At 37.2% G+C, this 27,859-nt stretch overlaps 1 protein-coding gene and 1 long non-coding RNA gene across 2 annotated transcripts in view; one reads left to right on the top strand and one right to left on the bottom strand.

The window, feature by feature from the left end:
* Window positions 1–47: 47 nt before the first annotated feature.
* LOC149919538 (uncharacterized) lies at window positions 48–27,859 on the bottom strand. Its single transcript, XR_016466234.1, has 3 exons — window positions 26,470–27,859; window positions 12,430–12,528; window positions 48–234 (listed from the first exon to the last, which is right to left on the bottom strand). It is a non-coding gene; the product is annotated as an uncharacterized LOC149919538 (long non-coding RNA).
* Window positions 19,722–27,859, top strand: part of DCN (decorin) — a 38,555-nt gene continuing 30,417 nt past the window's right edge. The window contains exons 1-2 of the mRNA XM_031600483.2: window positions 19,722–19,930; window positions 24,022–24,254. Coding sequence (XP_031456343.1) covers window positions 24,050–24,254 — 205 coding nt within the window. The 5' untranslated portion in view covers window positions 19,722–19,930; window positions 24,022–24,049. The remainder of the gene's footprint in view (window positions 19,931–24,021; window positions 24,255–27,859) is intronic.

Below are 27,859 nucleotides of genomic sequence, written 5' to 3'. Positions count from 1 at the left end.
GCTTTATTAATTAGGAATTCTTTTGATTAATTTAATTAATACTCCTCATGTTCCTCCTCGTCTTCCTCCTTGTCCTTTTCTTCTTCCTCCTCCTCCTTTTCATGGTACAGCAACAAATTCCTTGATTGGCACGAGGGGTCACAATTTGCTTCTGCTACCAATTTGCTCCTTTTTTTGCCACAAATACTTCTTCCGTACACAAAGGATTTCAATGTTATGTAAATCCAACTAGGCCTGAAAAAAAAAAAAAAAAGCTTAACTAGTTTGAGACCAAGAAAATAGGAGTTCCTCAGTTATCAGTTTCTGCTTTTTTACCTTTTTTTTTTTTTTTTTCTTATTTTGTTACTTTATCCTTGTCTTTATTTCTCATTAGTTTTCCACCAAAAACCAAATATAAGCAAAAAGTAAACAAAAGAGAGTTCCTGGAAATAGCAAGAGACACCTCCCACTTTGTCTTCAGTATAAAAAGCCTGAATATCCAGATGTTTTTGATGATAGAGAAGCATATGAAACACAATATTATTTAAGTTTTTAAAGAGTTGAAATGCCTGTGCAAATAAGAGCAGTCAGTTTTTCATTTGGCATTGGACCAAACAGTATTTATAAAAAGCTTGTGCCTATGCTGCTGCCTTTATTGGACTTTCTACCCTCACAAGTCTACTAACTGACTGGAGATCTTAATACTAACATGGAAGAATCAGCTGAAATTTTCATTTAAAACAAAATTGTTGTCCAAACACATCATGTTACTCCGTAGAGAGTGTTTTCCCATATGCTCTTCAAATTACAGCTGCTTGGACAATCCTCCTACATCTAAGGCTTTCAAAACAATGAATATTGTACTCATGCTATTGAGGCACAAAATGTTTTTATACTTCATCAGGAAATATTTTAAACCAATAAATAAGCAAGCAGAACATTCATAATTAAGGCTGCCAATTTGTTCCTAGTTCACTTTTTTTTTTTTTTTTTTTTTTAAACAAAATACTATGCTGTTTCTCTGGATAGGAACAGAAAATTGGGCAACTAGATGTGAATCATGAGACAGCTGCAAAGGAAACTGACTCTGGCCCTTCTGGAATGGCAGGTAGCAGGTAGATACAGTGGTTATCACTGCTGCCAGATTCCCCTCCTCCCACAGGCTCAAAAATGCCCTTGGCTTTAGTCTGATAAAAGCACTTCTGCTGTCAGAGAAATTTTCTATAACTTCTTTGTCACAGGAATGCATCTTTAGTCTCCTTTTAAGCAGAAAATTCACCCTGTCAGGCTTAGGCAGTAGTGCTATCTAGTCGTGTTTATCTATGACTTCTTTCTGGGTAGTGAAAAAAATGAGCCTCTGACCATTATTATACAATATAACAGGAATCCAAGAACTGTTTTACTACACTGAAGAAATAGAATCCCTCATTGTTATTATATAATCTAGAGTGAATCCAAGAACTGTTTTCCTACACTAATATTAATGTTCCTTCTTGCCTAATGTAAGGAGAAAAAGTTGACTTTAAAAACACATTTGACTTCACAAAGTCAAATAAAGTTTCAGTCCCCTACCAACACTGATAGCTTTGCAGTTTTGTTTCTGTTTTCCTATAGCTGAAAGATGAAATTGCCCCATTTTCCATAGCAACACAAAACAGTGGAAAGTAACATATGTATACACTGAGAGAGGTGGAATAAAAAGATTTTGAGTTTAGTTATGGAGAACTCTGAATCACTAATCATTAGCAAAAGTGTTTAGTGTAAATGATGAAATAGCTCACTTCCTATGGCACCAGTCCTAAAAATGACAAAAAGGGGCAGACCTCTACATCCATGGAGAGTCCAAAGTCTCCTGCTGATATCTGCATGTGTAAAACAACTCCCCACTGGGAAAGAGGACAATGGCACATCTCCATACTTCTGGCTTTAATTTAAATTGCTTTCTATTTTCTTGTACAAATTTCAGTATAATTTTCCAAATGCAATTATACTCTCTTATGCCTCAGTTGTATTATTATACTAAATATTTAAGCAACTGTCAGAGTTATATTTTATGACTTAATAGTAGAGAGAGGAGTAAAATTGATTTCATTTGCCTTCTCTTACTATTTCCCACGTTTTTAGGTTTGCTCTTAGCTTTTTGTGTCTGTTCTGTAGTTTTAAAAGAGCTACAGAATTCAAATTCAATTCTAGTTAGCAAACAGATGTAAACCTAAACACTTCACTTTTATGTCCATTTGTAGATGACGTTCAGTAGGATTATCAGCAAAATATTTCCAAAGGAAGTTTACTGTGATAGCATTTTCATTCTGCTGTGTTATAAAGGTGTTAAACCAGGCATTTTACCATTTCACTGAAAAAGCCTTAAAAAATGACCATTGAAATGGTCCTAAGTTCAATTTGTGATACATCATTTTTTGAAGACTTTTTTTTCAAGTAAATTTGGGAAAATAAATGTTGGTATATTTATATATTTCAAGACCTGAATGTAAATTCAATTATTTCACCATAGCACCATTTATCCTGTCAACACTTAAGTATTCATAGTAGCCTGAGGAACAATTACCAATTCTTAGGTAAAATAAAGAGAAACAACAGTAAGCCTCAGGATAATGCCCTACTAACCAGATTCAAACAGATTGTAAAGAATTCAAATGTAAGTTGTGTGAAATAGCACAAACACAGTATAAGGAAGCAAGTGACCAGGCACTAGAAAAAAAATTCAGGCATAAGAACTTTGCTGTGATAGAGGAGAAAAGACAAAATAAAAATAATATGGAATACATATACAGGAGCAGTGCCTTGTAAGAGCAATGTTTTTATAATCTACAAATACTAAGTTATAAACTCTAGATATAACTCTACTGGAGTTCACTTTTGAGTGGACCCACAGAACAGAGCCACAAGGGAACACTGAGACAAATCAAAGAAAAGAAATAATGTTCTGTAAGGAAACTGCCAGAACTGGGGGCTAGAAGACAAAGACCTGCATAGTTAAAAGTTTCACTAAACTACTGAAATTGCAAAACAGACTATCTTCTGTCCCCCTTCTCAGTGGTTGTAGCAGAGGCAGTGGAGGGCTTTGCTGCCAGAAGACTTCAGGGTAGACTGTGGGAAAAACTGCCAGAAACTGCCAGAAAAGGTCACTTCACTGATGCTGGAGCAGCTGTAGGACTGCTACTGCTGAGGGCCCCAGCTGTCCTGAGCAGGGTGAGGACATCTTAGGAGCAATGTGACTACAGCTAACTCATTTTTGGATCTGTGTGGGTCTGTGCCATTTCTCCCAGCTGCAGGTTTCTATGATTGTCGTTCTTAGTGGTAAGCCAGGGATCACTGTAGAAAAGACAGTAAAGAAAAATGTTTGTTTAGGAAATAACATCAAAGAGCTAGGTAGAAAGAATATCTGGGATACTTTTTGATGCCTGGAGCAGAAAGGCTTCCTGAGTTTGTTACAGGTTCCATAACTTTTTGGCCTCTTTGTGTTACTTGCTTTTGGCTGTGTGCTGAAGAAGCAGACTTCAAGAGTTTGATATACTGGGTTGGTTTTTTTGTAATGAGAAAAAAAAGTACCTAGAGTTAAGAAAATATATTTGATGAAATGTGTTCTACTTTTTTAAAAAACATTTTTCTTTTACTGGAGAAGAAAATATTCCCTATCAACAATTTCAGTTCCTTATTACATATACACTTCTTGGATATAGCTACAAGGTGTAACAAGAAGCATGGAAGTGTACGCCATGACCAACATGTTATTAACAGTTAGCATGTTGACTATTATTTATGGCCATCTTATAGCCATCTTCAGATTTTCATCTATAGGCCATCTTCCTGATGATTTCTGTATTTAAATTCACTTCTGTACATGTGTTGTTTCAAATGAATCTTAATGTTATATCCAGTAATTTCTCAGCCCTTTTCTTAGCAGAAATTACAACAAGAGTTAGTATAATTTAAAATCTCTGATAATAAACAAGTTACATGCAGAATGGTCCATTTTCAATGATAAGTTATTTGCAAGAAAGATCTACTCAAGGTCAGTAACTGTTGTTGTCTGGTTGCTGCTTTTATCAACAAACCTATACTTCTTGGATTGCTAAGTGCATATTAACAGCATCTTTCAAAAAGATACCGTGATTGAAACATAGAAATCAGGCTTTCAAATATCATTTAAATGCATGTCATTTTAATATTAAGATTTGTGCCACAGCTCTTATGGATCTGGAATGGCAGTAGGTCTTATTTTCTTCTTACTAGATAAATACCTTATATGAAACATTTTTAGTAAATTATCAAAGGATATACAGCCTTAATTTTTCTACTGTTTCAACTCTTCAGAATGAAGAAATAAATTTTCAAGTCTATAAGTCTGTTCTATTTGATATTTAGAAATATTCCAAGTATATTAAAAAGCTATAAGTGATACTAACAAAGAGGAATGCTGCCAAGAAGCCTGTGAATTGTTAGGTTAATGCACTGAACATTCACTCACTAGCTGTGCATGGTACACTGCCTTGTCCAATACCCTGATGTGAATGGTAATAAATCAAAGCTCATCAGTAACTAATCTGCATGAGTATATTATATGCTATTTCCGAAATATCTCTACATGAAGAATGTCAGATCAATTCCATGCCAAGAAAAAAAACACAGTATGAGATAGTGGGGCTGGGAAATGCTAAAAGGCTTTATATCATTAGGGCTCCTTATCATTACTGGAAATACACACTGTGGACAAAATTCATATTAGTGAAAATAGTGGTCCATCTAAATGTGTTCTGCAGAAGTAAAATTGTATATAAGCCAACAGTTTTCTTTTTCAGTAAATGAAATATCCGGTTACTCTTCCTGTAATATTTTATTCATTTTTGATTTCACAGTAGCTTAAATTTTCTCTAACAAGTCCAAAATGACATACTTGAATCCAGATATGTGGTCTCATTTTAGAAATGCTAATTTCCCACAATTTCCACTGAGCAAACACAACTGAGTTGATGCACAAAATTGACCTACTTACTTATGGCCATATCCAACATCCACAGGCATTAGAGAGAAAGAGAAAATATGTCCTTACATGAAGTAACATGGAAGAGCTTGATTCGTCCTTCAACTTTAAGCACTTACTGAAACAATATTTTGTCAAAATAACCTTAAAAATGCCCAAGCAGAATTGGTAAAAAAAAAGTTTGATTTGCAAGGAAAATACTTGCTTCTGAACATAAACACCTATTTTGGCAAATATGTTTCTAAGTCCTGTACTGTAATAGCTGTTCATAAAGAACAGTAGCAAAGAAGCTTATATCACAGTACATCTTACTGAAAATATTACATAAAATTATCCTCCTGAACTATTTTGGAGAAAGAAATTGTTGTTTTTCAGTATTCTGTCATAAAGCAAGAGATTTGTTTCTGGAGAATAATGCAAATGCCCTCAAGCAAATGCACTATAATAATATTATTCAAACTATTTTTGTATCTCAGCCTATTGATTCAGAAAGTTTTCTCATGGCCTCTCATATAATCTATTTATACTGTGTCTGACCAAACAATATGTGACTGAGAATTATATTTATTTTACAGCATACTGGGAAATGTTCATTGCCCTCCTTTAAATAAGCATTTAGAACTTCCTGCTTCTTTCCCCACCACTCCAAAAAAAAAAAAAAAAAAAAAAAAAAAGAGGAGAAGGAGTTTTCTCTTTAATTATGTGAAAACTGGCAAAGCTGAGTGAATCTGAAAGAAAAAAAAAAAATCAACTGTTAAGTGGCTTGCTCCAAAGAGAAGCGTTATTTGTTAAATAAGGCAGATAAAAATGGTTAAATAAAGAAAATAAATATTGGAGTAACAAGTCTTAAGAAAAAAATAAAATAAAAAGAACTACAGCACATATCTAATAATCTAATACACAGATTTGCCCACTAATTAGTTGTCTCTGGCAAGTGATTTATAAATACCCATGGGTCTTCTGCTTCCCCTCTGGTCTGCACAGCCTTTCTTATGTGCCTATGACAGCCTTTACTCTTCTACCCTTGTCATACTCTGCATAACCCCAGAGCTACATCAATGTGACCATGCTGAAATATTTAAGTAAAGCCCTGTCCTGCAGTGGCCACTGAGCAGTGAGATTGCTTGTGCCAGAGCTAAGAGGTTTCAATGACCTCTATGCAACATGTAAACTTGAAAGGAGCGCAGTTATGAATGATGTTAATCCAGTATTCAATCTGCTTTGCCTACCTATTCAGAAAAAAAATAGTAATAATAACAAAAGCTAGCCCACTTTTTGAATTAGGGAACTCTGAACACTGAGTTTTCTAGAAGAGACTTCTAGAAAAATTATTATTCTAGAAGAGATTGAAGAAATATCTCATTATGGGAGAAAGTAAAAAAATATAACCCTGTGGGAATGTTCAAGTGCACATATTTCTTAGGTCTCAGTGAAAAATGGGAAAGGATGTCAGAAAAATATATGTGCTAGGGGAGGAAATCTCTAAGTGATACAGTCTGGCAAGCAACAGGCATAGCTTGAATTTTAATTTTTCTACATCTAGCATTCTCCTGCCCTCTTTTTCTATGTTAATTTTTTTTCATTTTTTTTCCCTTATGTTCATTTCATACTCCTAATTATTCACACTCAATCTTATATGGCTACTGCATTATTTTTGTAGCAAAAGATTTTTTTTTTTTTTCTCAGACATCACTAATATTTATAGCACTATGTGCAAAAGCATAAGGTTTTCAGATATTGAAAAGATACATGTTTCTGCATATAGGAATTTCTTCAATTTAGTAGCATTTAAGATAGAAAATAAAAAATAAAACTATTTCGTCTTTTCCACATCCACCCTCCAAGAATATCTGGACTGCAAACACTATCTTTAGTGCCAGAAAATACTCTGCTCTCTCTGTGCAACTCTACAGCCCTGTTGAACTGCAGTTTTAAAGCTGCCTGGCTATATTTCCATGCCTTGCAGTATTGTGTGTCCTGATGTTAGAAGCTTCTTCAGTAACATTTCTTTGTGATCAGTGGATCATGTGAACTGGGTTGCTGTAACATTTACATCCACATTTATATTGTACTAATGAAGAGGACAACCCAGGCTTAACTTCATTGTTGTTTGCTCCAACGTTTTTTACTTCAGACAAGATTTTCTGTGGAAAGGTCAAATTAAACAGGCCACAACGTTCCTCTGAAATAAACTGCACTTCTCCCAAAATATGTATAAATGAACACTGTAAAAGTGAAAACAACTAAGTAAGACAATTTAAATGACTGCAGTCAACTCAGTCATAGTAGGTTGAGCGTACCTGTATGTTAAATTATAGTCTGCATAACCAGGAGAAAACAAAGAAATAAAAGTTTACAATTTCTTAAGGGAAGCGGTAATTTTTGTTCACAACTCTCTTTTGCACTCTTTGAGAAAAATCTGTTGTTCCAGGCATTTGGGGCTGATGTCCAGTTCAATATATTCTCTGTTAAATGCAGAACACTGTTCAAAAGTAACATTCAGACTATGTGTATATTTTTTTTTTGCTGATCTCTTTCTTTGCCTCCAAGACACAATAATGTTTGGCTCCATTAAAGTAGCCTTTTCTGAGTGCTGTTTGCATAGATCGATGAGTCCGCACAAAAGTATGTGACTTAGACAAATGAAATTGAAATAAAATGTTACAAGTTTTAGTTTTAAGATATTTTTCAGAGATTTGGTACTGATATTTGCTGTCATACCTGAAGAAGATATTTCACTATTAGCTTTTGCATGATTGGATGCAAGTTTGTTGATGCAAGCAATCCTGAAATCTACAGAAAAGACAGGAATGCAATACCCTTACACTGTTTGAACCAGAAGATGATGTGTCAAAAATTCCTTCTTGTTTCAAAGTATAGAGTCACCTGTGATTTTAGAGGGGCCTTTTTTGTGGGGGGGGGGGGGGGGCGGGAGGGGGGTGAACTATTTTATTGGGTTCTGAAGCAGGAAAATTAACCACTGCAAGTAGATTGTGTTTCATTACTGTAATTCATATAGTTGAAGACTATAGGGAAGGCCAGGTGCCCAAATAATCCACCTAATTACTCCTTAAAATAAAATTATAATTCTATCAATCTGTATAAATCCTCAGCCTATGAGAGGGGAAACAAAGCAACAAGTTCTGATGAAGTCATATGAGAAAATCTGTAATTTTCCCGTGGTAGGTGGTGGTTCAGTGACAGTTTACATTGGGTACTAAAGTGGAAGTCATATACTTCAATAATTTGTGGGAGCACATAACACTGTGAAGACAGCTCATTCAAAACAGATTGTTTCTTCAAAACCAGGCTTTCCCTTTGAGAACTTAGTTCAGAAGAGATTTAATCACTTTCAGGGAAAAGATAACTATGCATTTGAAAAATGTTATAAAAAAAACACATATACCAACACTGCTTCAACAGAGTTAAGTGCATGTCACTGCAATAAGACTTTATAGTGTAGCAGACAAGGCACAGAAGATGGCTGTTCCACTCTTCTGAGCTCTTGTGAATCTCATGCAAGGTGCTAGGTACCCCATTTAAGGATTAAGTATCTATGGATGAATAAATGAGTCATCAGAGGACTGGAAAGAAGAGGATCAGAATATGCACTTACTTAAAGCAGTATAAGGAAGGAAATTATGACAGTTTTCAAGCATGCAAAAAGTTGTTACAAAGACCATGGTGAATAATTCCAGAAAAAGTAGAACAAGGAGTAATTGACTTAATCTGCAGCACAGACTCATATCCAGTACTAAGAAAGCTTTAATAACCAGCAGGAGAGATGAGTAATGTGATCCATTGCTGGGGAATGAAATACTCTCGGATCTGCCTGTGCTGAGGGAGCAGAAATGGTCACAGGTGAAGAATCAATATTTGTCAGAAGTGTTTTGCTTGATGCCACCTCACAGTGGAAAGATAAAGAAGATGATCTCTTTCGATGTCTCTCCACATTGCTATTAGCGATATGAATTTCATGCTGCACTTCCTCACAAGCTTGCAATAGCATACAGCTATTATGAAAATGTGTGCTGAAACTTCTGCTTCGTAGATGTGACACGCATTTTTTTAAACTAAAAAAAATGGTTCCAGCTGCGGGGTGACCTCATTGCAGCCTTTCAGTACCTAAAGGGAGCCTTCAAACAGGAGGGAAGTCAACTCTTTACAAGGCAGATAAAGGCAGGACAAGGGGAAATGGTTTTAAGTTGAGGGAGGGAAGATTTAGGTTGGATGTCACAGGGAAGTTCTTTACAGAGAGAGTGGTGAGGTGCTGGAACAGGCTGCCCAGAGAGGTTGTGGATGCCCCATCCATGGAGGTGATCAAGGCCAAGTAATGCAGGGCCCTGGGCAGCCTGGTCTAGTATTAGATATGGAGGTTGGTGGCCCTGCCTTCTGCAGGGGTTTGGATCTTGATGTTCCTTGAGGTCCCTTCCAACCCTGGCCATTCTATGATTCTATGATTCTATGATCAGCTCTGAAGCATGCCAGTACTGAAAGAGTTCTAGATACACTTGTGTTCACAGCTTTTAAAGGCCTTCAGCCCATGACACTCATGTCAAATTAATTTTTAGCTTACCTTAGATGGTGTATTCTGCTTTTTATAAATTAATGACCACTGAAGAAAAGTACTTCATTTTGCTGCACCCCAGTAAACACTATGTCATATTTATTGTAATATGTAGCTACTTAGTAAGTATATTTAAATAGAAGAGATATGGGACTCCATTTATAGTCAATCTTATAGAAAAGTCTTAATGAATTTAAAAGGAATAAAATAAATATGCTTTTATAGAAATTACTCAAAACCCACAAGAACCAAATAATGAATGAGATTCAACAGAATTTCTACATGGAACACGATGTAGAACTATGTGTTCTACAGAAGTCAGCAGAGTTCTACTGCTGGAATATAATTTTGCATTAATTTTCCATGTGATTGTGTTGAGTGTTTGCAAAATATTTTACGATAACTTTTTTGTTTCCTGTTAAGTGCTTTTGGAGTCTTCCATAAAAACATATACACAGTTTTCTATTACTTCCTATCTGGTAGTTTTTGTTCTTTTTCTCCTCAAAGAGCATAGTAATTAAAAAGACAAACAAAGGATATTCTGATAAAACAATTTCCTTCATAAGCTTCTAAATAAAAATACATGTGGTTATAAAGCCCTTGCTCATGGTGACAGAGAATATCCCTGTGCCTATTTAAGGCTTCTATTTCATATAATATTCTCTGAGAGCAAAGAGACTGGAACAATCTTTGCTCTCTATGACCATGAATTCACTAGTCCTCAGAAAAGCTAAGACAGGAACTGAGAATTAAGTAAGCAGTAGATCTAAACCAGAGCAAAGCTTTTATATTAAGATAATTCTGAGAGGAGTCAGAATTATCAGTATAGTAAAGGGCACAGTGTAGGTCAGAGATTGGTAAAGGTGTTGCATATGTCACATCAGTCACTTCTGTTCATAGCTTTTACACAAACAAAATGTAACTGGGAAGAAAAAAAAAAGGATGGCAGCATTCTTGATGTCTACAATTAGCATGTTTAAGTAAGATAATAATAAGTTGCCCTAGCTCAATAGTTCATAATCAAAGGAATCATAATGTTACCAAAATATTGCATATACTTCCACTTAGCACACAGTAAATCCTTTATCTATCTTTAGTATCAAATAGCAACTTCTTCTTTTCTGATATAAAAAGCCAAAATCCTTTTTGCACATCACTGGACAAGATGAAAATACACACTTAAACATTTACTTCAGTGAAAAAAAAAAAATATATATATATATATATATATATATATATATATATTTTTTTTTTTTTAAAGGAGAAATTCACAACTTTTTCAGAACAGGCTAAACAACTCTTAGACTGTAAACTAAACTTAACCTATCAAAAGCATTGTCCAAACTTTCATTATAAAGCAGTAATTTGACTCTGTTATTCCTCGATGAAAGATATCTGGCATTATTTTTAAAAGCTTCAGACCTGAAATACAAGAACGTCAATTTCCATCTTTTATAGCCCCTGGTCTTTTATTATAAACAGAAGGTCATATTATGGTTTTGTTTTTAATAAATAAAATATTCTGAGACATAATCTCATAAGAGAAGCTACACAAAAATAATAATCTCAGACTGAAACTTCTTCTGAGGTTTAAAGAATACTTTAGAAAAACTATAGAAAACATTTTACTGTCTCCAGTGTATTTGTTGGTATTGTTCCATTTTTTTTTGTCCTTTTCTAGTGCATCAATTTTATTTTCCTTTAGTCTGAAATACATGATAAGAAATTATCAATTCACTATTTGTAGAAGCAAGTATACAGAGAAACTGCTTGTTTTAGAAACTGCCACCAACTTTTCTCAGTGAACAGAAAACTGTAGAGGTCAAGGAGAGACTTGGAGAAAAGGAATTTCAGTAGATGGTAAGAGTTTCATAACTACAAAAATCACATAAAATACCTGGCAAAAAAATTGTGGAGAAGAGTTGGTAAAAACTTGAGAAATGAGGCTACGCAGCTGCAAGGGATGAAATGTAAATCTACTACTAGAGGAACATTTTTTTGTTATCAATATATTTGAACACATATTAGTTGGACTGATCAGGTCATCAGGCCTATCAGCCCAGCAGTGCCCTCTCCTGCAAGTCCTGGAAACATTTATGATGAAGGTTTTGGGCAGACCCAGTAGTTTCAGGTAATTTCAGGTTTAGCACTTCAAAATCAATGAAAGCAATAGAAATATATTAAAATAATCTTAACTCAAACTGAGAATTTCTTGAATGTATTTTTAAAGCCAGATTTTCTGTCCTATCATTAAAAAGCAATTTTGTGATTATTTTTGTGCCTCCATTCCGACTTCACTTTTGCCAAATATTTCTTATTTTAAATTGACACAAAAATGGCTGCAACTGCTGTGAAAAGATAACATGCAGTGAGAACTCCTCCTCACAGAGCTGAATTTTTTAACTGTTGCTGAAATAAAGGTACTTTCTCTTGCAGAGCTGACTGAAACAATTTGGAGTACAAACAGGGTGCAGGAACAGAACGGAACATCTTTAACAACATGGCAAATGACTGTCTCAAGCTGTCCAAGTCTCAAGATCCAACTCATAGTGGTTTTGGTCTTACAAATCAAGTGCAGATTTTTGCTTGCAAATGTGTGGCTTCTTCCTCAGATGTAAGCTTTCCATTTCGTCATAAAAAGCTGAGGCATTCATTGCAAAACATCCTATTTCATTTCTGTGTATAAGGCAAAACAACCCTGTCCTTAAATTTAGTTGATATATTTAAACTTAATATAATGAGGTCTTTAAGGTGATTAGTCAATTTAGTTGCCTGTTTTAATCTGAGTCCTATTTTCCTATAAAATACTTAATTTTCAAAAATTGCTCTTTGAAAGTCTCTTTAAAAATCAGATCCATGAGACATATTGTAGAAAACTTACTTTTCCAAGACTTGATTTAGATCTCTGAGAGATGTGCTTCCTGGTATATTACTGTAGATCAAGATGAGTCAAGAGATTCAGTGGCCAGATTTTGAAATGCTGTAAATCACAAGATGCTGCAATTTCAATAAAATTATATTATTTATGTCGACGGAGGGTGTGTCCAATCATGTTCAGAAATTCATCTATTGCATATACAAATCTAAAAAATAATTAAATCAGATGAGATAAATAAATACAAACCAAGCACCTTTAACTATTATTCATCTGAAATATAATAGATTGCATGTGTTATCCTCTAAACTAAAACATAGGCAATTTTGCTGGGACACTGCATTAGTCCAAGAACACAGAATCAAGTAGAACTAACTGAACATCATGTTGCAAAGACAGAAATAAAACAATACGTAATGTACAAGTAGGATAGGTTTCAGTTTTTCTCATTGCCAACTGAGGGATGAAATGTTACATTAAAAATGTTTATTGTAGAAGTAAACCCTGTGTGGTTTTGTCTGTCCATTTATTTCTATGTTGCTGGGTTGTGCTTGTTGTGTTTTCCTAGGGAAAAAAAAACAAAAAACACAGTTTCTCTCTTACTTCACTGTGTTTTTTCAGCTTTACTATGGAAATTTGCTGTTGAGGATCGCTGATGCAGTTAGTCAGAACAGTTGTTCTTCTCTATAACAAGATCTCATTTATATAAACAATTTATTCATAGGAATAAAGTAGAATCTGCTTAACATTGTAGCGAAACAAAGAAAGAAAGAAACCAAAGTGCAAGGTCTTGCACCTAGGCCAAGGCAACCCCTCTTACCAATATGAACTGGGGTATGAAAGGACTGAGAGCAGCCCTGCCAAAAAAAAAACAACAACTGGGCATACTGGTGGATGGCAAGCTGGACATGAGCCAGCAATGTGTGCTTGAAGCCTGGAAGGCCAACCGTATCCTGGGCTGCATCAAAAGCAGTGTGGCCAGCAAGTTAAGAGAGGTGATCCTGCCCCTCTTTTCTGTGCTGGTAAGGCTTCACCTGGAGTACTGCATCCAGATGTAGAGTCCTCAGTACAGGAGAGACACGGATCTGTTGGAGCACATCCAAAGAAAGGCCACAAAAGTGATCCACATAATGGAACACCTCTCCTATGAAAACAGGCTGAGAGAGCTGGGGCTGTTCAGCCTGGACAAGAGAAGGCTGCCAGGTGACCTGGTAGCAGGCTTTCAGTATCTAAAGGGGAGCTACATGAAAGAAGAGGACAGATTTCTCTAGCAGGTTCTGCTGTGATAGAATAAGGGAAAATGGCTTCAAGCTCAAAGAGGGTAGATTTAGATATAAGGAAAAAATCTTTTACAGTGCAGGTGGTGAGGCACTGGAATAGATTGCCCACTGATGTGATTGATGCCCCATCCCTGGAGACTTTCAAAGTGAGGCTGGATAAAGCTCTGGGCAACTTGATCTACCTGTGGTGTCCCTGTTCACTGCAAGGGAGTTGGACAAGATGGCTCTCTGAGGTCCCTTCCAACTCTAAGGATTCTACAATTCTATAATTCTATAAGAAGTGTATGTGGTCCAGGCATTCATTCTTGTATTCCAGGCATCAGCTGAAGGTAAAGAGATTTACTTTTCCAATACTTAATGAAAATCAATGGATTATTACCTGAACTATACAGTAACTCTCTGAATTTAAAAAATAGTTAAAAATTGAGTGAAATGTCCTGGATACTAGATATCATCTGTACTGTTTGGACTTAAAATCTGTGCTACTCGGACTCTGCTTTAACATAATTATTTTTCTTTATTATGTTTTCAAATTGTCACAAATGCTTACTTATTATTTTAAGGGTTCAAGAGAAGCACATCTTTTTCATTAGAGCCCCATGGGGTACACTCTGTTCAGACAGTTGGCATCTTTGTAACACATCACCATCCACCTTAAGATTCCCAACAGCACTTTTCTGTAGTAACTGATCCCATACAATCCAAACAAATCCAGGAAGTTTTATGATGTCATTCCTTGTATCTTCAAAGTCACTGTTTCATAAGTTTAGCTGAAGTTAGAAATTACTTTTTTCTCAGCAGATTTTCCAACATAAAAAAAAAAAGAAAGAAACACAGAAATAAATGCTACTACAAATGTCTTCTTTTCATCATTACACTCCTTATTTCAGGACTTTCCTGAGTAGCACAGTCACTAGCTTCCTCTGAAACAGTTTGATCTTTGTGATGACTAAAATGAAAAAAAAAAAAAAAAGGATGGCTTGACCAGTCACATGTTTTTCATAATCGGGGAATAAGCTGTGCAGAGCTGCACAGGATGTGTCTCATTATGAATGCTGGTTCATAACCTCTGACTAACAAAGGACACGCAAGGCACATAGTTCCAACTGCATGAATTACTGTCATCCTTTTCTAGGGCATTGTGTAATCCAACTGAGATGATGAAAGTTGTCCAGGGCATGATCTAAGAGCCATCAAAACGAAAATTAAGCTTTGGGTTTTCCATCAGAACCTTGAAAATGGTTGTACTCCAACTCAAAATACTGCAAAGTATAAAAGAAGCCAAAATCTCTCCAGAAACAGCTGCTCAGTTGAAATTTCACCTCCTCTTGCCTAAGCTAGTCACCTCTCCTTTCCAGACATCACTTTCTCATTTGTGGCCTCCATACAAGAGTGACATTCTTTTGTGGGAAGGCTGTTATCTTCCTGGGCCCTTCAGTGAGGGGAATAGAGTTGCACACTCTTACCTTCATGTTAGGGATTTTCTGGAGGGCATGGGACAGCTAACACTCACCAGAATTCAGACAGAAAGAAAATGTGATGTTATCTAGCAGTGAAAACTGCAATCAGAGTAACTCAGTACTATTAATAACACATATAAGTGTGTACAATAGTAACAAATGCTATTGCATATGCTTTCTTTACCATTAGTCAAATTGAGATTCTTGAGTCTTTGGTCCCATGATCACTTTCACTTTTCTCTCATAATTTGCTTCTAGAATGGTTAGCAGCTAAGAGGACTCCTGCAGATCTGATTTAACCACTCACTTTTGAAGGCAGTAGGTAAAAGTGATCACAAAATGTACATCTACATAGTTAGGCTCCATCCTCAGTGGTGAAAGTTAAATTAAACCAAATTAAACCAATAAGTTAAACCATTTGAAATTATCATTAAGTAGTAAGGCTACACTGGCATACAGATAGTGCCTGCATTTTCTGAAGGCACTTGGACAGAATAGTTTGATTCAAGAGAGAATAGAAAGGCCAGAGGACAGGAAGGGCAGTGTCAAGTGTAGGAAAAGACTGACTTTTCTATTGAAAAGAGATCAAGGTAAAAACACAATCACATGCTGAATAGTTTAGTGGAGGACAATTTGAATCTCTTTCATTGAATGACCTACATATCTCGCGGATTCCCTTCAGAAGAGAGCAGGGAAATGGCCCTGAGAGGCAGCATGCACAGTAAGTGCTCCTGATGAGTGGAAAGGGAGAGAAGGAGAGACTTGACAGAATAGACTTCCCCCCAGTGAGGACTCTCTATTGGAGGTTGTTTGCTCTTAGTTCAAGCAATTGTTAAGAGGTCCATTCAGAGATATAGTGCTACTGAGAGCACTTGTGCAAAATCTGATACCTTGGTCTTTTTGCTCTGTAGAAAAATTGAGAACTTCTTGACTGTAACTTGTGAGGTCATGGAAGACTGAAAGAAAATTGGTATTCAGAATATCCAGAAATGACATTTCTGTCTCTTTAGCTACCTTGTCAGTCTGGGTCAGTAATTACGTGGATCAATGTTTAATATGCCTGGGCCAGTATTTACTTGGGTTTTTAATAGAGGAACTCCATTGCAATGGTAAGGAAGAGCTTACTTCAGGTGTTTGAGTATAGAATCACCAAGGCTGGAAAAGACCTCCAAGATCATCTAGTCCAAAATAATAACTGTCACTGCAATGAGTGATGGGTAGCACCACCACGGAGGAGAGGTTTGGAAGAAATTATTATATGCAACACAGAAAGGAGAGACAACCAGTAGTATATAAAAGGGCACAGTGGATAACATACTAGGGAGCTAGTAAAGGCCAGGCATGAGATGCAGAGCAGGTGGAGAGGGCATCTGAGAAGCAGTCAAATGAGGGATCCTGTTTCATTCTTTCCTACTGGGGATGGACACTTGACTAGCTGTTTCATGAGGTCTTTGAAGTGGATTTGCCCGCTCCACTTCCTTACCACAGCAACCACAACAACACTAACCACACGCTGGTCCTCAAAACTGACATCCTTTAGAAGGCAGCCCAAGAAAAATTCCTTTTAGGAGACAAAAATTAGAACGAGGAAGAACCTGAATCTCTGGGCCACCAAGTCCCTGCAGGACAGATCCCATCTTCCTGCTTTGGTTTAATTCCTACAACTTTTTGGACTGTGATAAATGCCACCCGTGCTTCCTAAAAACAGTTTTCCTTTCCACTCCTTTTAGAGGAGATAATGTCAGCTCTACACTCTTCTGAGGAGCCCTGCAACCCGTCTGACATCACTTGATGCCTGCAGGACATGCCTGTTGCCCAGCCCAGCCCCACGCTCCAGAAGCTCTTTCCCCAGGGTGCAGGGCAGCTGCATGTCCCCTTCCTGCACAGAATTCCATCCGACCCGGGCACAGCATCAGCAACAGACAGAAAGACTGGCTTGCTCTCTTGTCTCCTGCCACTCCTCTTTGAAAGGTCCACAAAATAAGCTATGACCAAATGAAGCAGATGCTATCCATCAAAATTTAATAAAAATACTGTTATATAAATAACATTAATATGCAGTTGCCTGTAACTTGCTGAGAACTGGTATTTGGAGCAGCATGTATCTGTATAGGTTAGTTAAGTTGAACTAATAAAATCTTATAGAAACCAATTGCTCTAATCATGCTTTCTTTTCTATTGATTAAGTTGTCAAAGTAGATCAGACCAAGAAGCACACTTTATCAATGCTAGGCTTTGCATATGGTTATGTTCCTTAAAATAACATAATAACTTGCTATTGATGAGTTTTTGTTTGTTTATTTGTTGCAAAGTTGTTTTTCTTGAGTGACATAGAGGGGGCTATGGGAAGGAGAAAAGGAATACTTGTGTCAGGAGGGATCCTACATCCCCTTATAAACACACAATTTATCCAAAAAATGTTGTACGTGGACACTTAATAGGGTACTGCACCACTGTTCAATCTCATAAGTCTGCACCCTCTGAGTTCCTCAGTTCTCTAGGTACTGTGCATTTCAGGAGAGGCTGAACACCTAATACATACCTGTTCTTCTTGATATAAACAGGCAGAATTAGGGATTTTCACAGTTCCTAAAGGCTGTGACAACTTCACTCCTCTGATGAACTTTACTATGAAAGAGGAAGAAAATCATCCAGTTGTTTCAGATGGAGAGCCCTGAAGTTCACCCAGGAGACATCAAGTGCTCCACTTGTTCCCACCTGGCTCTTCATATTTTATTAACTCTCTCTACTGCCAAAGACAGAAAAGAAAAAGAGGTGGCCATCCATCTCCTCCTGTGCCTCCAAACAAAGTGATGACTAAGCTGTTTACTTATAACCACTTTCAACCCTGTAACAGATATCAGATCAAAAGTATTTCAGTTTTAGTAGGAAAGGATATGAATGGGTTTTGTGAATCAAACTGACAACAAGTTTACCCTGACCTGTTCCTCATCAAAACCTTGCTTTGAAATGTTTTTTAAACAAGCAGATGCAGCTGGTGACCAAGGTTCAAATAACTGACATTACTAAGATACAGCCAAGACTTCAGCAAGCCTCATGGTGACACTTCTGGACGAAGATAAGGCTTTGTTGTAAGCATAAAAGCTCTGAACAGTCCTCATCATAAGTAGAAAAATGCCACAACAAAAATCATTAACAGTCTTGAATCCATTGGAGGGGCAGGGGAAAAAAAAACAGAGGTAGCCTCAAGGTCCAGGGAGGAATAAATGATCCTTACTTTAAGAGTAAATATATATAAAGAAGCTTCAATATAAGGTTAAATCTGCTTACATCCTTTTGCTATTCTGACCAAAACAAGAAGTAAATTATTCCACCATGTTTTCTTTCACCAAAGAAGAACAATTTTAAGAGCTGTTTTCTTGGCTCTTATTAAAATCAAACTAAAAAAAAAATATCTAAAAAGTCAAGATTTCATTGTGTTTCTAAAATATCAGACTTCTTTTAAGCATACTTTGACATTTTACATGCTTTAATTTCAGAATTGCACCTGGTCCTAGCCTAGGGGCAGAAATAAAAGGATACAAGTCAAAACACAAAGACATAAGCCTCCATTATTTTGACGGGACAGTTAACAGCACAGGGAAGCTACACATGTTCACAATCTGTTTGAATAACTAAATAAATAGTAATTATTCTATTTACTCCTCAGTTTGCCTGAATTTTTAAATTGTGCAGCAATAGAGAAATTGCATTTGTAGCTTCTGCTGGTATTTGCATCAAAACAGAGATTACTGATTAAATTTTAAATCTGGACAATGAGTCAAATACTAATGTTTAAAAAAGCCCCACTTTATCTTCAAAAAGAAAAAAAAAAGAAATAGAGTTAAAACTAATTTCCCCTCTGCCTTGCTGTCCTGGTGAGAAAGCAGTAAAAAAAAAAAAAAAAGAAGAAGAAAAAAAAAAAGAAAAAGCAAAGTTTATATAAAGCTGTTTTAACCACAAATGCTAGAATCATTCAGCTAATAAAAACAAGATTTTCATATATATCAAAAACATGCTGATGTTTGAAGAAATCTGTAAAGCTCTTTTTTATACAAGATAATAAGAGTATATTACACTATATGCTGTTTACTTAGATAATGATTATAGCATAAGCAGAGGCAGGTTAATATCTGTATAAATAGTTTTACCTAAAGCTACCCCGTTTTTTTTTTTTTTTTGATGTTAATCTCCACTTTGACTAGTTCTAAGATTAATTTTATATCCTTTCCTTGAATTACAACTATTATAAACAAGAAGAACAGCCAACCTTTTTTTTTCTCAGCAAAGAGCCAGAAAAAAAAAACATAGTTAAATCCAAGAAAACTTTACTAAATATATGTTTTAGAAACCAAAATAAAATAAGTGATATGATTTACAGCAAAGCATCTGTCCTATAGTGTACAAGCAGTTTGGGATTCTAAACAGATGAAAAAAGAAGAAAGCAAATGGAAAAAAAAAAAAAAAAAAAAAGGAGGAAAAGAAAGCAAAAGAGCTGATAAAGTTTCTGGCTACAATACAGGAGACATATCATTACCATATGATCTAATGTGGGTGTCAGCCTGGATTGTGTTCATTGAGAGAAACCTTATTTTTTAACTGTGCTATGGAATAGAAGCAGGAGGGTTTTCCACCAAGTGACAGTCACTGAGCTGAACTTACCCCCTCCTCCTTTCCACACCTGCAAAGCCTTTTGCCTGGGTTGAATATTTAGTTTAATTACATCTCAGCTTTGAGAGCTCCTGTTGCAAATCCCTGGATTAAAAGGTACGGTTTTCGGTAATTCTCCTGAACTATGCTGCACTAATAAAACTTCAGGCAAGTCTACGGCAAGAAGTAGATGGATTTTAAGAGAAGCAAGGAAAAATCCTACTGAATGTTTAGCAGGGTTGAATGTTGTATCCAGCACTTTTGTTTCTCGAGAACATGAGAATGCGTTCGTAAGGACTGTACACATTTCCTACTGTTTATTTGACTGTTCTGTCTCTTGTTTTGATTTGTATAAGCACTGCTATAGTCCTTTCTTTTTCTGTACCGTAAACTTTTGCAGCAGCATGTTCTCTGTTTGCAAGTCAGTGTTTAGAATCTATGATGTAGTGAGTGTAAAAAAGTGTTGAGTTCATGTATTTCTCGTTTAAACTGTACTCTGAGATATATTTTTCTTCCGTTCAGGTTTCTTTGTACTTATTACAAACTCTAATGAGGATAATTTTGATTTCAGAGGAAAAGATGTGTAGTAGATGGTTAAACAGGATCAGTGTATGCCTTTGTAATGTTAGAAAGCGCCGTGTTACAGAGTGCAAATGAGGAACCCATATTTAAAGAAGCTGCCTGTGAATGAAACAGTGGGAAAGAAAATCCCTGGATTTGAAACTCCTGTTAGCAGAGTTTAAATCTCTTTTTGACTCTCAACTGCTCTTTTTTCATACTTAGATTTTCTTGTTAAAAAAAAAAAAAAAGTTAAACATATAGGAGATTTCTTTTGAAACTGCATGTATTTTTTAACTCGTCTTTTGTGGCATTTTGAGAGATTTCTGAGAGTGGATGGACTAATATTTAAAAGATAAGGTTCAAGCAAACTGAGAAAAAGACCACCAGTACTGTGGTGACGTGAACTGATGAAGCATATTTCCAGAGCTATTTTGAATTGAAATGTGGCCAATTCTATGGTATAGTTTCCTCTGTTTGTGGAAAAGTCTTACTCACTGTAAACACATAATTAAAGCAAATTTAAACAGTTCTGTCTGCAGACATAAATATTGTGTCACAGACCTTTAAGAATTCAGGTCTTTTTCCTTCTCTATTTTTTTTAAAGTGAAATGTAAACATTTTTTACTTGTACAGTTTTGTGCAATTTTATATCTAACTATTTCTGTTCATTTAAATGTGTAAAAAACAGAAATATATGTATCTACAGTAGGAAAACATATGAATGAAGATGTGTACATGTCTACTCTTATTTCCTGATTAATCTGTAGTTTGCATCTGCTGTTTTCTCTGCTGTGTGTTTGACTTAGATCCTTGATATCCTTTGTTGTCATTCAGTTCTCCTTTATGCACAACTTTTTTCTGAATTTGTTCTAGTTTTGACAAAACAGGAACCAAAGGAAAAAGTCTACTACGGGCATTAAATTAGATAAGTGAAATTTATCAATATTTAACAAATGTGAAGATGCTTCCAAAGTGCCCTCATTTATTTATTTATTTGTTTGTTTGCTTGTTTGCCCCTTGGGAGAAGAGTGTTAGTAAGTTAACTCCAGAATAAGATCCTAATTGTGCATTCTTGGGGGGGTGGGAGGGAGAGGTAGTGACACTGGAGAATTTAGAAGCAGGTTTTATTTTTTAAATTATTTTTTATTTTTATTTAGTAATGCGTAAAAAGGGACATGAGAAAGGTTTTTGAAAAAATACTGATTGCCAGTGCCAGGGGTGGTGTCCAGCTTTCCTGATGTTTATTGGGCATTTTGAAATGGGCATCTTTAAAAACGCTCTGTACTTGAGTAGCGTTTTATTGCTCATTTTCACAGGGCAGCTTATTAAAATGAATGGTGATGATTTAGCAAGTTTGCATTCCTGTTTCAAACAATTAATCAATTGCATTATTATTTTACAATCTATGATTATGCCAGGAACTTGAATTAGGTTACACCATGGCAAGAACTTACCACCCTGTATTAATACCTCATTTCTATGACACCCTTACTTGTCCATCAGTGTCGCATGACAGGGCTGTATGCTGGGCATGGGACAGACCTGGTGTTGGTGGGGGCTGGGACAGGAGGATGCAGGAAGATCTCCCACCCAGGAGCATGGCTTGTCCCAGCTGCAGGACACGAGATTGCATGGTGAGGAGCTGTGTGAACAGAACAAGCTAAAAGGCTGTGACTCTCCAGCTGACATTGGGTCTGCAGAGTGCCTCAGTGCATGCAGTGGGTAGCATGTCTGTCTACTCCTGGAGCAGAAAATACTTCACAGACTAAGAAACCCAGTATGTTTCTTACAGCGTTAACAGAAACTACATTTTGCTCCACGTGAACTCACTTGGAAGCCTTTGGGACATCTGAAGAAGTTAGATGCCTGTCTTTCTGCTAGGTAGATGACAGAAATGTAAACTCTGATGTTAACACTTGCATAGTTGATAAGGTCACCTTCCAATCCTCTCGTGACTGAGCCTCAGAAATTTCTGCAGGACTGCATTTTTGGCATCTGTATGTAAAAATTTGCAAAGGAAATTGAACTCTGGCACAGTACAGATTGTATCTAATTCCAGACCTGTGATTTTTATTTATTTAGCACTTTTTTTCTAGTGACCATTTCTGCTAGAGTACCTGGATGTTGTGTTCTGGAAAGAGAGGCCTCAGTATGCAACTGTCACCAAACACCAACTGTCCATGTTGACCATCTAGTCCTATCTAGCATGTTTCAATAGAGTGAGGGAGACATTCATTCTCCCCTCCTCCCTCTCAGTATTTTTAATCTCCATTAGTCCAGATGGAGCTGGGAAGTGCTATGTGACACTCCTACCTTTAGCTAACTTCTAGATAAGATAGAATCCAGTTAACACCCAGAGAAGGCATCTCAGAGGTAAATTTCAATGGTCTATTTATTGACCTGAAGAAGCAATTGGACATCTTTGCTTTCACTATAAAGAACAATATCTGTAATCAGAATTGTGCTATTCATTTTAAGAAAAGTCTCCTAAATAAGGAACAAGACTGCCTTTCTATCATTTGATGACTTGAAGGCAGTTTTCTTTTTCATTTAATTGTGGATTGTTTATATGCCAATGAAAGGTTGCAAAACACAAGCTTACTCATGTAAATTAAATAGTAAAAGAAGGTAATTTTCAGAAAGTAGGGTACAGCCTTAATACAAAATCTGGAAAGAATTGTTTTGGAATTCTTCCCTAGTGCACAACATAGGTAGCACAATGTACAGTGTCTTGAAATGCATTTTAGGCCTAAGTCCTGAGAACACATACTTAGCAGTTTTCCTTGTTATTATCAATGGCAATTCAGACTTGTGTAAAGGCGCTCCTGTGCGTGAAAATCTGCAGGATGAGGCCCTGAAGTACCATTTGAATGTGTACTGACAATACTGAAAGCACCAGTTCAAATGTCTAAGCAGTACAAAGCATAGGATTTTCAGAGTGCATTTTTATGAGGTAAAATCCCCTAGCCAAAAACTTGGAAAGAAAGCCAAGAATATCCAGTGTAATACAACACTGTGTTCCTTTTTATTGTGCTGTTTAAACTGGGAATTAAGAATAGCTTACTTTGAAAACTAAAGATCTTTCTCTCTCTTTCTCCCTCATCCCATCACTAGATCTTACTCTTTCTCAGTCAGCTTTACTAGGATATAATTCAAAACACACAGCAAACTGACTTTAAAAAAAAAAAAAAAAGATTTGTCAAGATACAAAATACTGCATTACAGTGAGTTTGGGAACCTCACGTTCGTCCCGAGGGAACAAACTCACTGCCATGAGACAAATGTTAACCAAATCAAATAGACTATTCCATTGGCAGAAAACATACACATGGAAAATGTGGCTTATTGTGTTGACTGTTTTGCATAACAAAGTTGACAGTGCTGCCTGTTCCTAATAAATATTACTCTAAATATGCAAACAGATGTATCTAGAGTTGCCTTTAAACCATCTTGTGAAAAAGAAAAAGGCTATTGACAAGCAGTTGCCAGGCTGCTATCACATAACTGTCCTATTTTCACAGTTCAGTTTTCAATTATTGAAAGGAATAGTTATGCAACTGTTGGATGTGTTGGACCTCCTTCAACAGGGACTGTGCAGCTATGGAAAATTACTACTTTTCCTTTAAATTCTCTACTGTGATTCCTAGGTTCTACCTGGAGTTGATGAACTGAGCCATGAGGCTAGCTCTCCTCTTCATCCTACTGTTGCCAGTATGCTTGGCCACGCCATTCCACCAGAAGGGCCTCTTTGACTTTATGATGGAGGACGAAGGGTCAGCTGATATGGCTCCAACAGATGATCCTGTCATATCTGGATTTGGGCCAGTGTGCCCCTTCCGCTGCCAGTGTCATCTTCGTGTTGTGCAGTGCTCTGATCTAGGTAAGCCCAGGAGTGTGTTCATAGGGTCTGGCCTACGAGGCTGGACAGTTGTGAACACAAAATATTTTTTATATTTTATGTATATTTTATGCACGTACATTGAATTTGCTCTTTGAAGAAGCACAGATCTCAGTTGCCCAGAAAATCGCTTTTCAAGGTTATTTCTTCAAATGTGTATTAAATAAATTCAGCGAGGTTAGATGTGGGGATGGAAACATTTTAAAAGTTCTTAAATTGCACAGTCCAGACTCCAACACTCTTAATCATACTGTCAAGTACCTCAACATAGAAATCATCCTATTTCCATAGGATTACATGAGCATGGAATAACCAACACTGAATCATGGAACAATCAACCTTGGAACCAGCTCTTTGAAGGAAAGAGCTTGGATACCCTCCAAAACAATGAACACATTTTGGAGTGCCTTATTAAATACCTTTCTTAGACAATGTTCAAGCTGAAACCATTCTCACAAACTCCCCTCACTCCCACATGTACAAGAGCTTGTCTGTACAGTAAGACCAGCAGGATGCGAAGCCATGCCATCCGTCACTTTATTCTGATTTTATTATGCAAAAATCTCTAGTAATGAAGTTGACTTCAGCAAAACTGCTTTTGTTTTGTTTTTTTGCCAGTGTTATTTGGTGAACATGTAGCGTAGAAAATTAAAGGATTTTTTTCTTTTTTTTTTTCCTCACAAGGAAATTAGGCAGTTTATTCAAGGAACAGACAAATAGTTTTTCTTATGATTTTATAGATTTGATTTTTTAAAAAATGTATTCTCTCCACTGTTTGAATGTATTTCTGGTGTTTCTATTTTACTAAGTTATTTCATTGTCTTTGATAATTACTGTAAGTCATGACACAACTCTACCAAATAGGACCTGGGTCTCATTGTGGTGGTTTTGTACAATTATAAAATGAGGGGAAAACATTAGTTACATCCCTTGACCACTGTGAACTTCTGTGAATTTTTTAAAGTAAGCCACGTAATTACGCAATAGATATGTTTGGCAAAGACCCAGTGAACAAAGCAAGCCAAGTTGCACAAACCAGCACAGACTAACCTACCCATGCATTCACAAAGCTTTTACAGTAATGGCTCTGTTGAAAGACACTTTTTCACTATTTAGATGCTAGATAGTAGCAAACATAGAATGTCGAGTGGAGAGGAGGTTGCACCACATACATGAAGATCTTAGACTTTTATTTTCATACTATCATGGAATCATAGAATTGTTTGAGTAAGAAGAAACATTTAGAGGCCATCCAGTCCAACTCTCCTGCAGTGAACAGGGATACCTACATCTAGATCAGGTTGCTCAGAGCCTGATCCAGCCTGGCCTTGAATGTCTCCAAAGAGGAGGCATCCACCACCTCTTTGTGCCACCTATTGCAGTGCTTCACTGACCATTACTGTAAAAAACTTTTCCCCTATTTCCAGCCAAAATTTCTCCTGTTCTAATTTGAAACCATTTCCCCTTGTCCTATCACAGCACACCCTGATAAAGTGTCTGTCCTTCTTATAGCCACCCTTTAGATATTGAAAAGCTGCTATTGGGTCTCCCCAGAGCCTTTTCTTCTCCAGGCTGAACAGCTCCAGCTCTCTCATCCTGTCCTCATAGGGAGGTGTTCCATCCCTTGTATCATTATTGTGGCCCTCCCCTGGACATGCTCCAACAGGCCCATACCCTTCCTGTGCTCAGAACTTCACATCTGGAAGCAATACTCCAGCTGAGGTCTCATCAGAGCGGAGTAGAACGGGAGGATCAATTCACCTGCTGACCATCCTTCTTTTGATGCAGCCCAAGATAAGGTTGGCTTTCTGGTCTGTGAGAGTACATGTCTAGCTTGCAATCCACCAGTACTCCCAAGTCCTTTTCAGCAGATTGGTGCTCTATCCTTTTGTCCACCAGCTTGCACTGGTAGTGGAGATTGCTGTGACCCAGGTGCAAGAACCTGCAATTGGATTTGCTGAACCTCAGGAGGTTCACCTGGGCCCACTGCTCAAGCTTGTCCAGGTCTGGATGCCCTGTCCCTCAAGTATGTTTACTGTGCCACACAGATTGGTATCAATCACAAATGCTGAGGGTTCACTTGATCCCACTCAGTATCTCTAGTGAAGGTATTAAAGAGCATTGGTCCCATTACTGATCCCTGAGGGACACTACTTGTCACAGATTTCCATCCAGACATTAAGCCGTTCATCACTACCTCTTGGGTATAGTCTTGCAACCAGTTCCTCATCCATTGAAATGTCAGCCCATAAAATCCGTATTTTACCAATTAAGAGAGAAGGATGTTGTGAGGATCATGTCAAAGGCCATATTGAAGACCCGATAGATGACATCAGTAGCTCTTCCTTTGTCCACTGGTGTAGTTATGTCATCATAGAAGGCATCATAGTTCTTTCTTCCAGTCAGTAGGGACTTCATCTGACTGCCATGACTTTTCAAATATTACTGAGAGTGGCTTAAACAATACATCAGCCAAATTCATCAGGACCCATAGACTTATGGATGTTCAGGTTCCCCAGGTGGTTGTGAACCTGACTTTTGCTTACAGCAGGAAGGATGCTGTCCCGAGCTTCCAGCCCATCCAGTGAACAGTTGCCAGTGAAGACTGAGGCAAAAAAGTTGTTGAGCACCTCAGCTTTGTCCTTGCCTGTTACCTGTGTGCCCGTATTGCCCACTTGTGGGACTACACTGTCTTGGGCTTTCCATTTCTGGCTGCAGCTGAAAAAGCTTTTCTCATTCTTTTCGCCTGTTTGGGCCTTGGCCTTCATGACTCCATCTCTACACAGCCTAACAGCATCCCTATACTCCTCCCAGGTTTCCTGTTCCTATCTCCACCGCTTGTGCATTTTCTTCTTGCTCTCTGGTTTGACCAGCAGGTCCCAGTTCAGCCATGCTGGTCTCCTGCCTTCCTTTCCTGACTTCCTGTATCTGGGATGGAGAGTTCTTATGCACTAAGGAAAGCTTCCTTCACGATCTGCTAGCTCTGCTCAGCTCTCCTGATCTTGAGGACAGTTTCCCTTGGGGAGGACGGTTCCCCAGGGAACTGTAACTGCTGTTATACTGGATAACACTGTTGGAATTTAAGATATTTTAGGAACTTTTCCCCAGTCTATTTCAATTCTGCTGAAGAGTTCAGCAAAGTTATTCACACAGGAGCCCTTTGTTTTTATACTTGCTCCCACATTCATCCAGTTCCCCTTCACAGTCATGATTTCCAAAAGATTGCCTTGCATACTGTTGCTTCTGGGTTAATAAAGTTCCATACTGTCAAGGAGATTTGGGAATAAAGTGATTAAAGCCCCAGTTCTGTGTTTCCCAGATAATTTTGAGAGAGATAAGAAATACATTTTCAGCTTGGTTTAAGCCCACACAGTGCAGATACTGGAATGAGAAGACAGTGCTTTTGAAGCAGCTGGGCTGATAACATCCATCCTCTGGGCACAGAAGAAGAGAGATCTCCCTGGGGTTCAAATACACAGCACAGCAAAATAAGTAATATTTCCCTGGCAGAGCTCAGGGAAGTTATAACCATTCAGTTTTCCAGCCTCGGCATGAAGTTTCATCCATCCCCACCACATGTGGTTACA

This window comes from Phasianus colchicus, chromosome 1, assembly GCF_987193195.1.
Source record: "Phasianus colchicus chromosome 1, bPhaCol1.hap1.1, whole genome shotgun sequence".
Classification (NCBI taxonomy): domain Eukaryota; kingdom Metazoa; phylum Chordata; class Aves; order Galliformes; family Phasianidae; genus Phasianus; species Phasianus colchicus.
The sequence above is the reverse complement of the archived record's forward strand: the minus strand, read 5'-3'. Positions and strand labels throughout refer to the sequence as shown.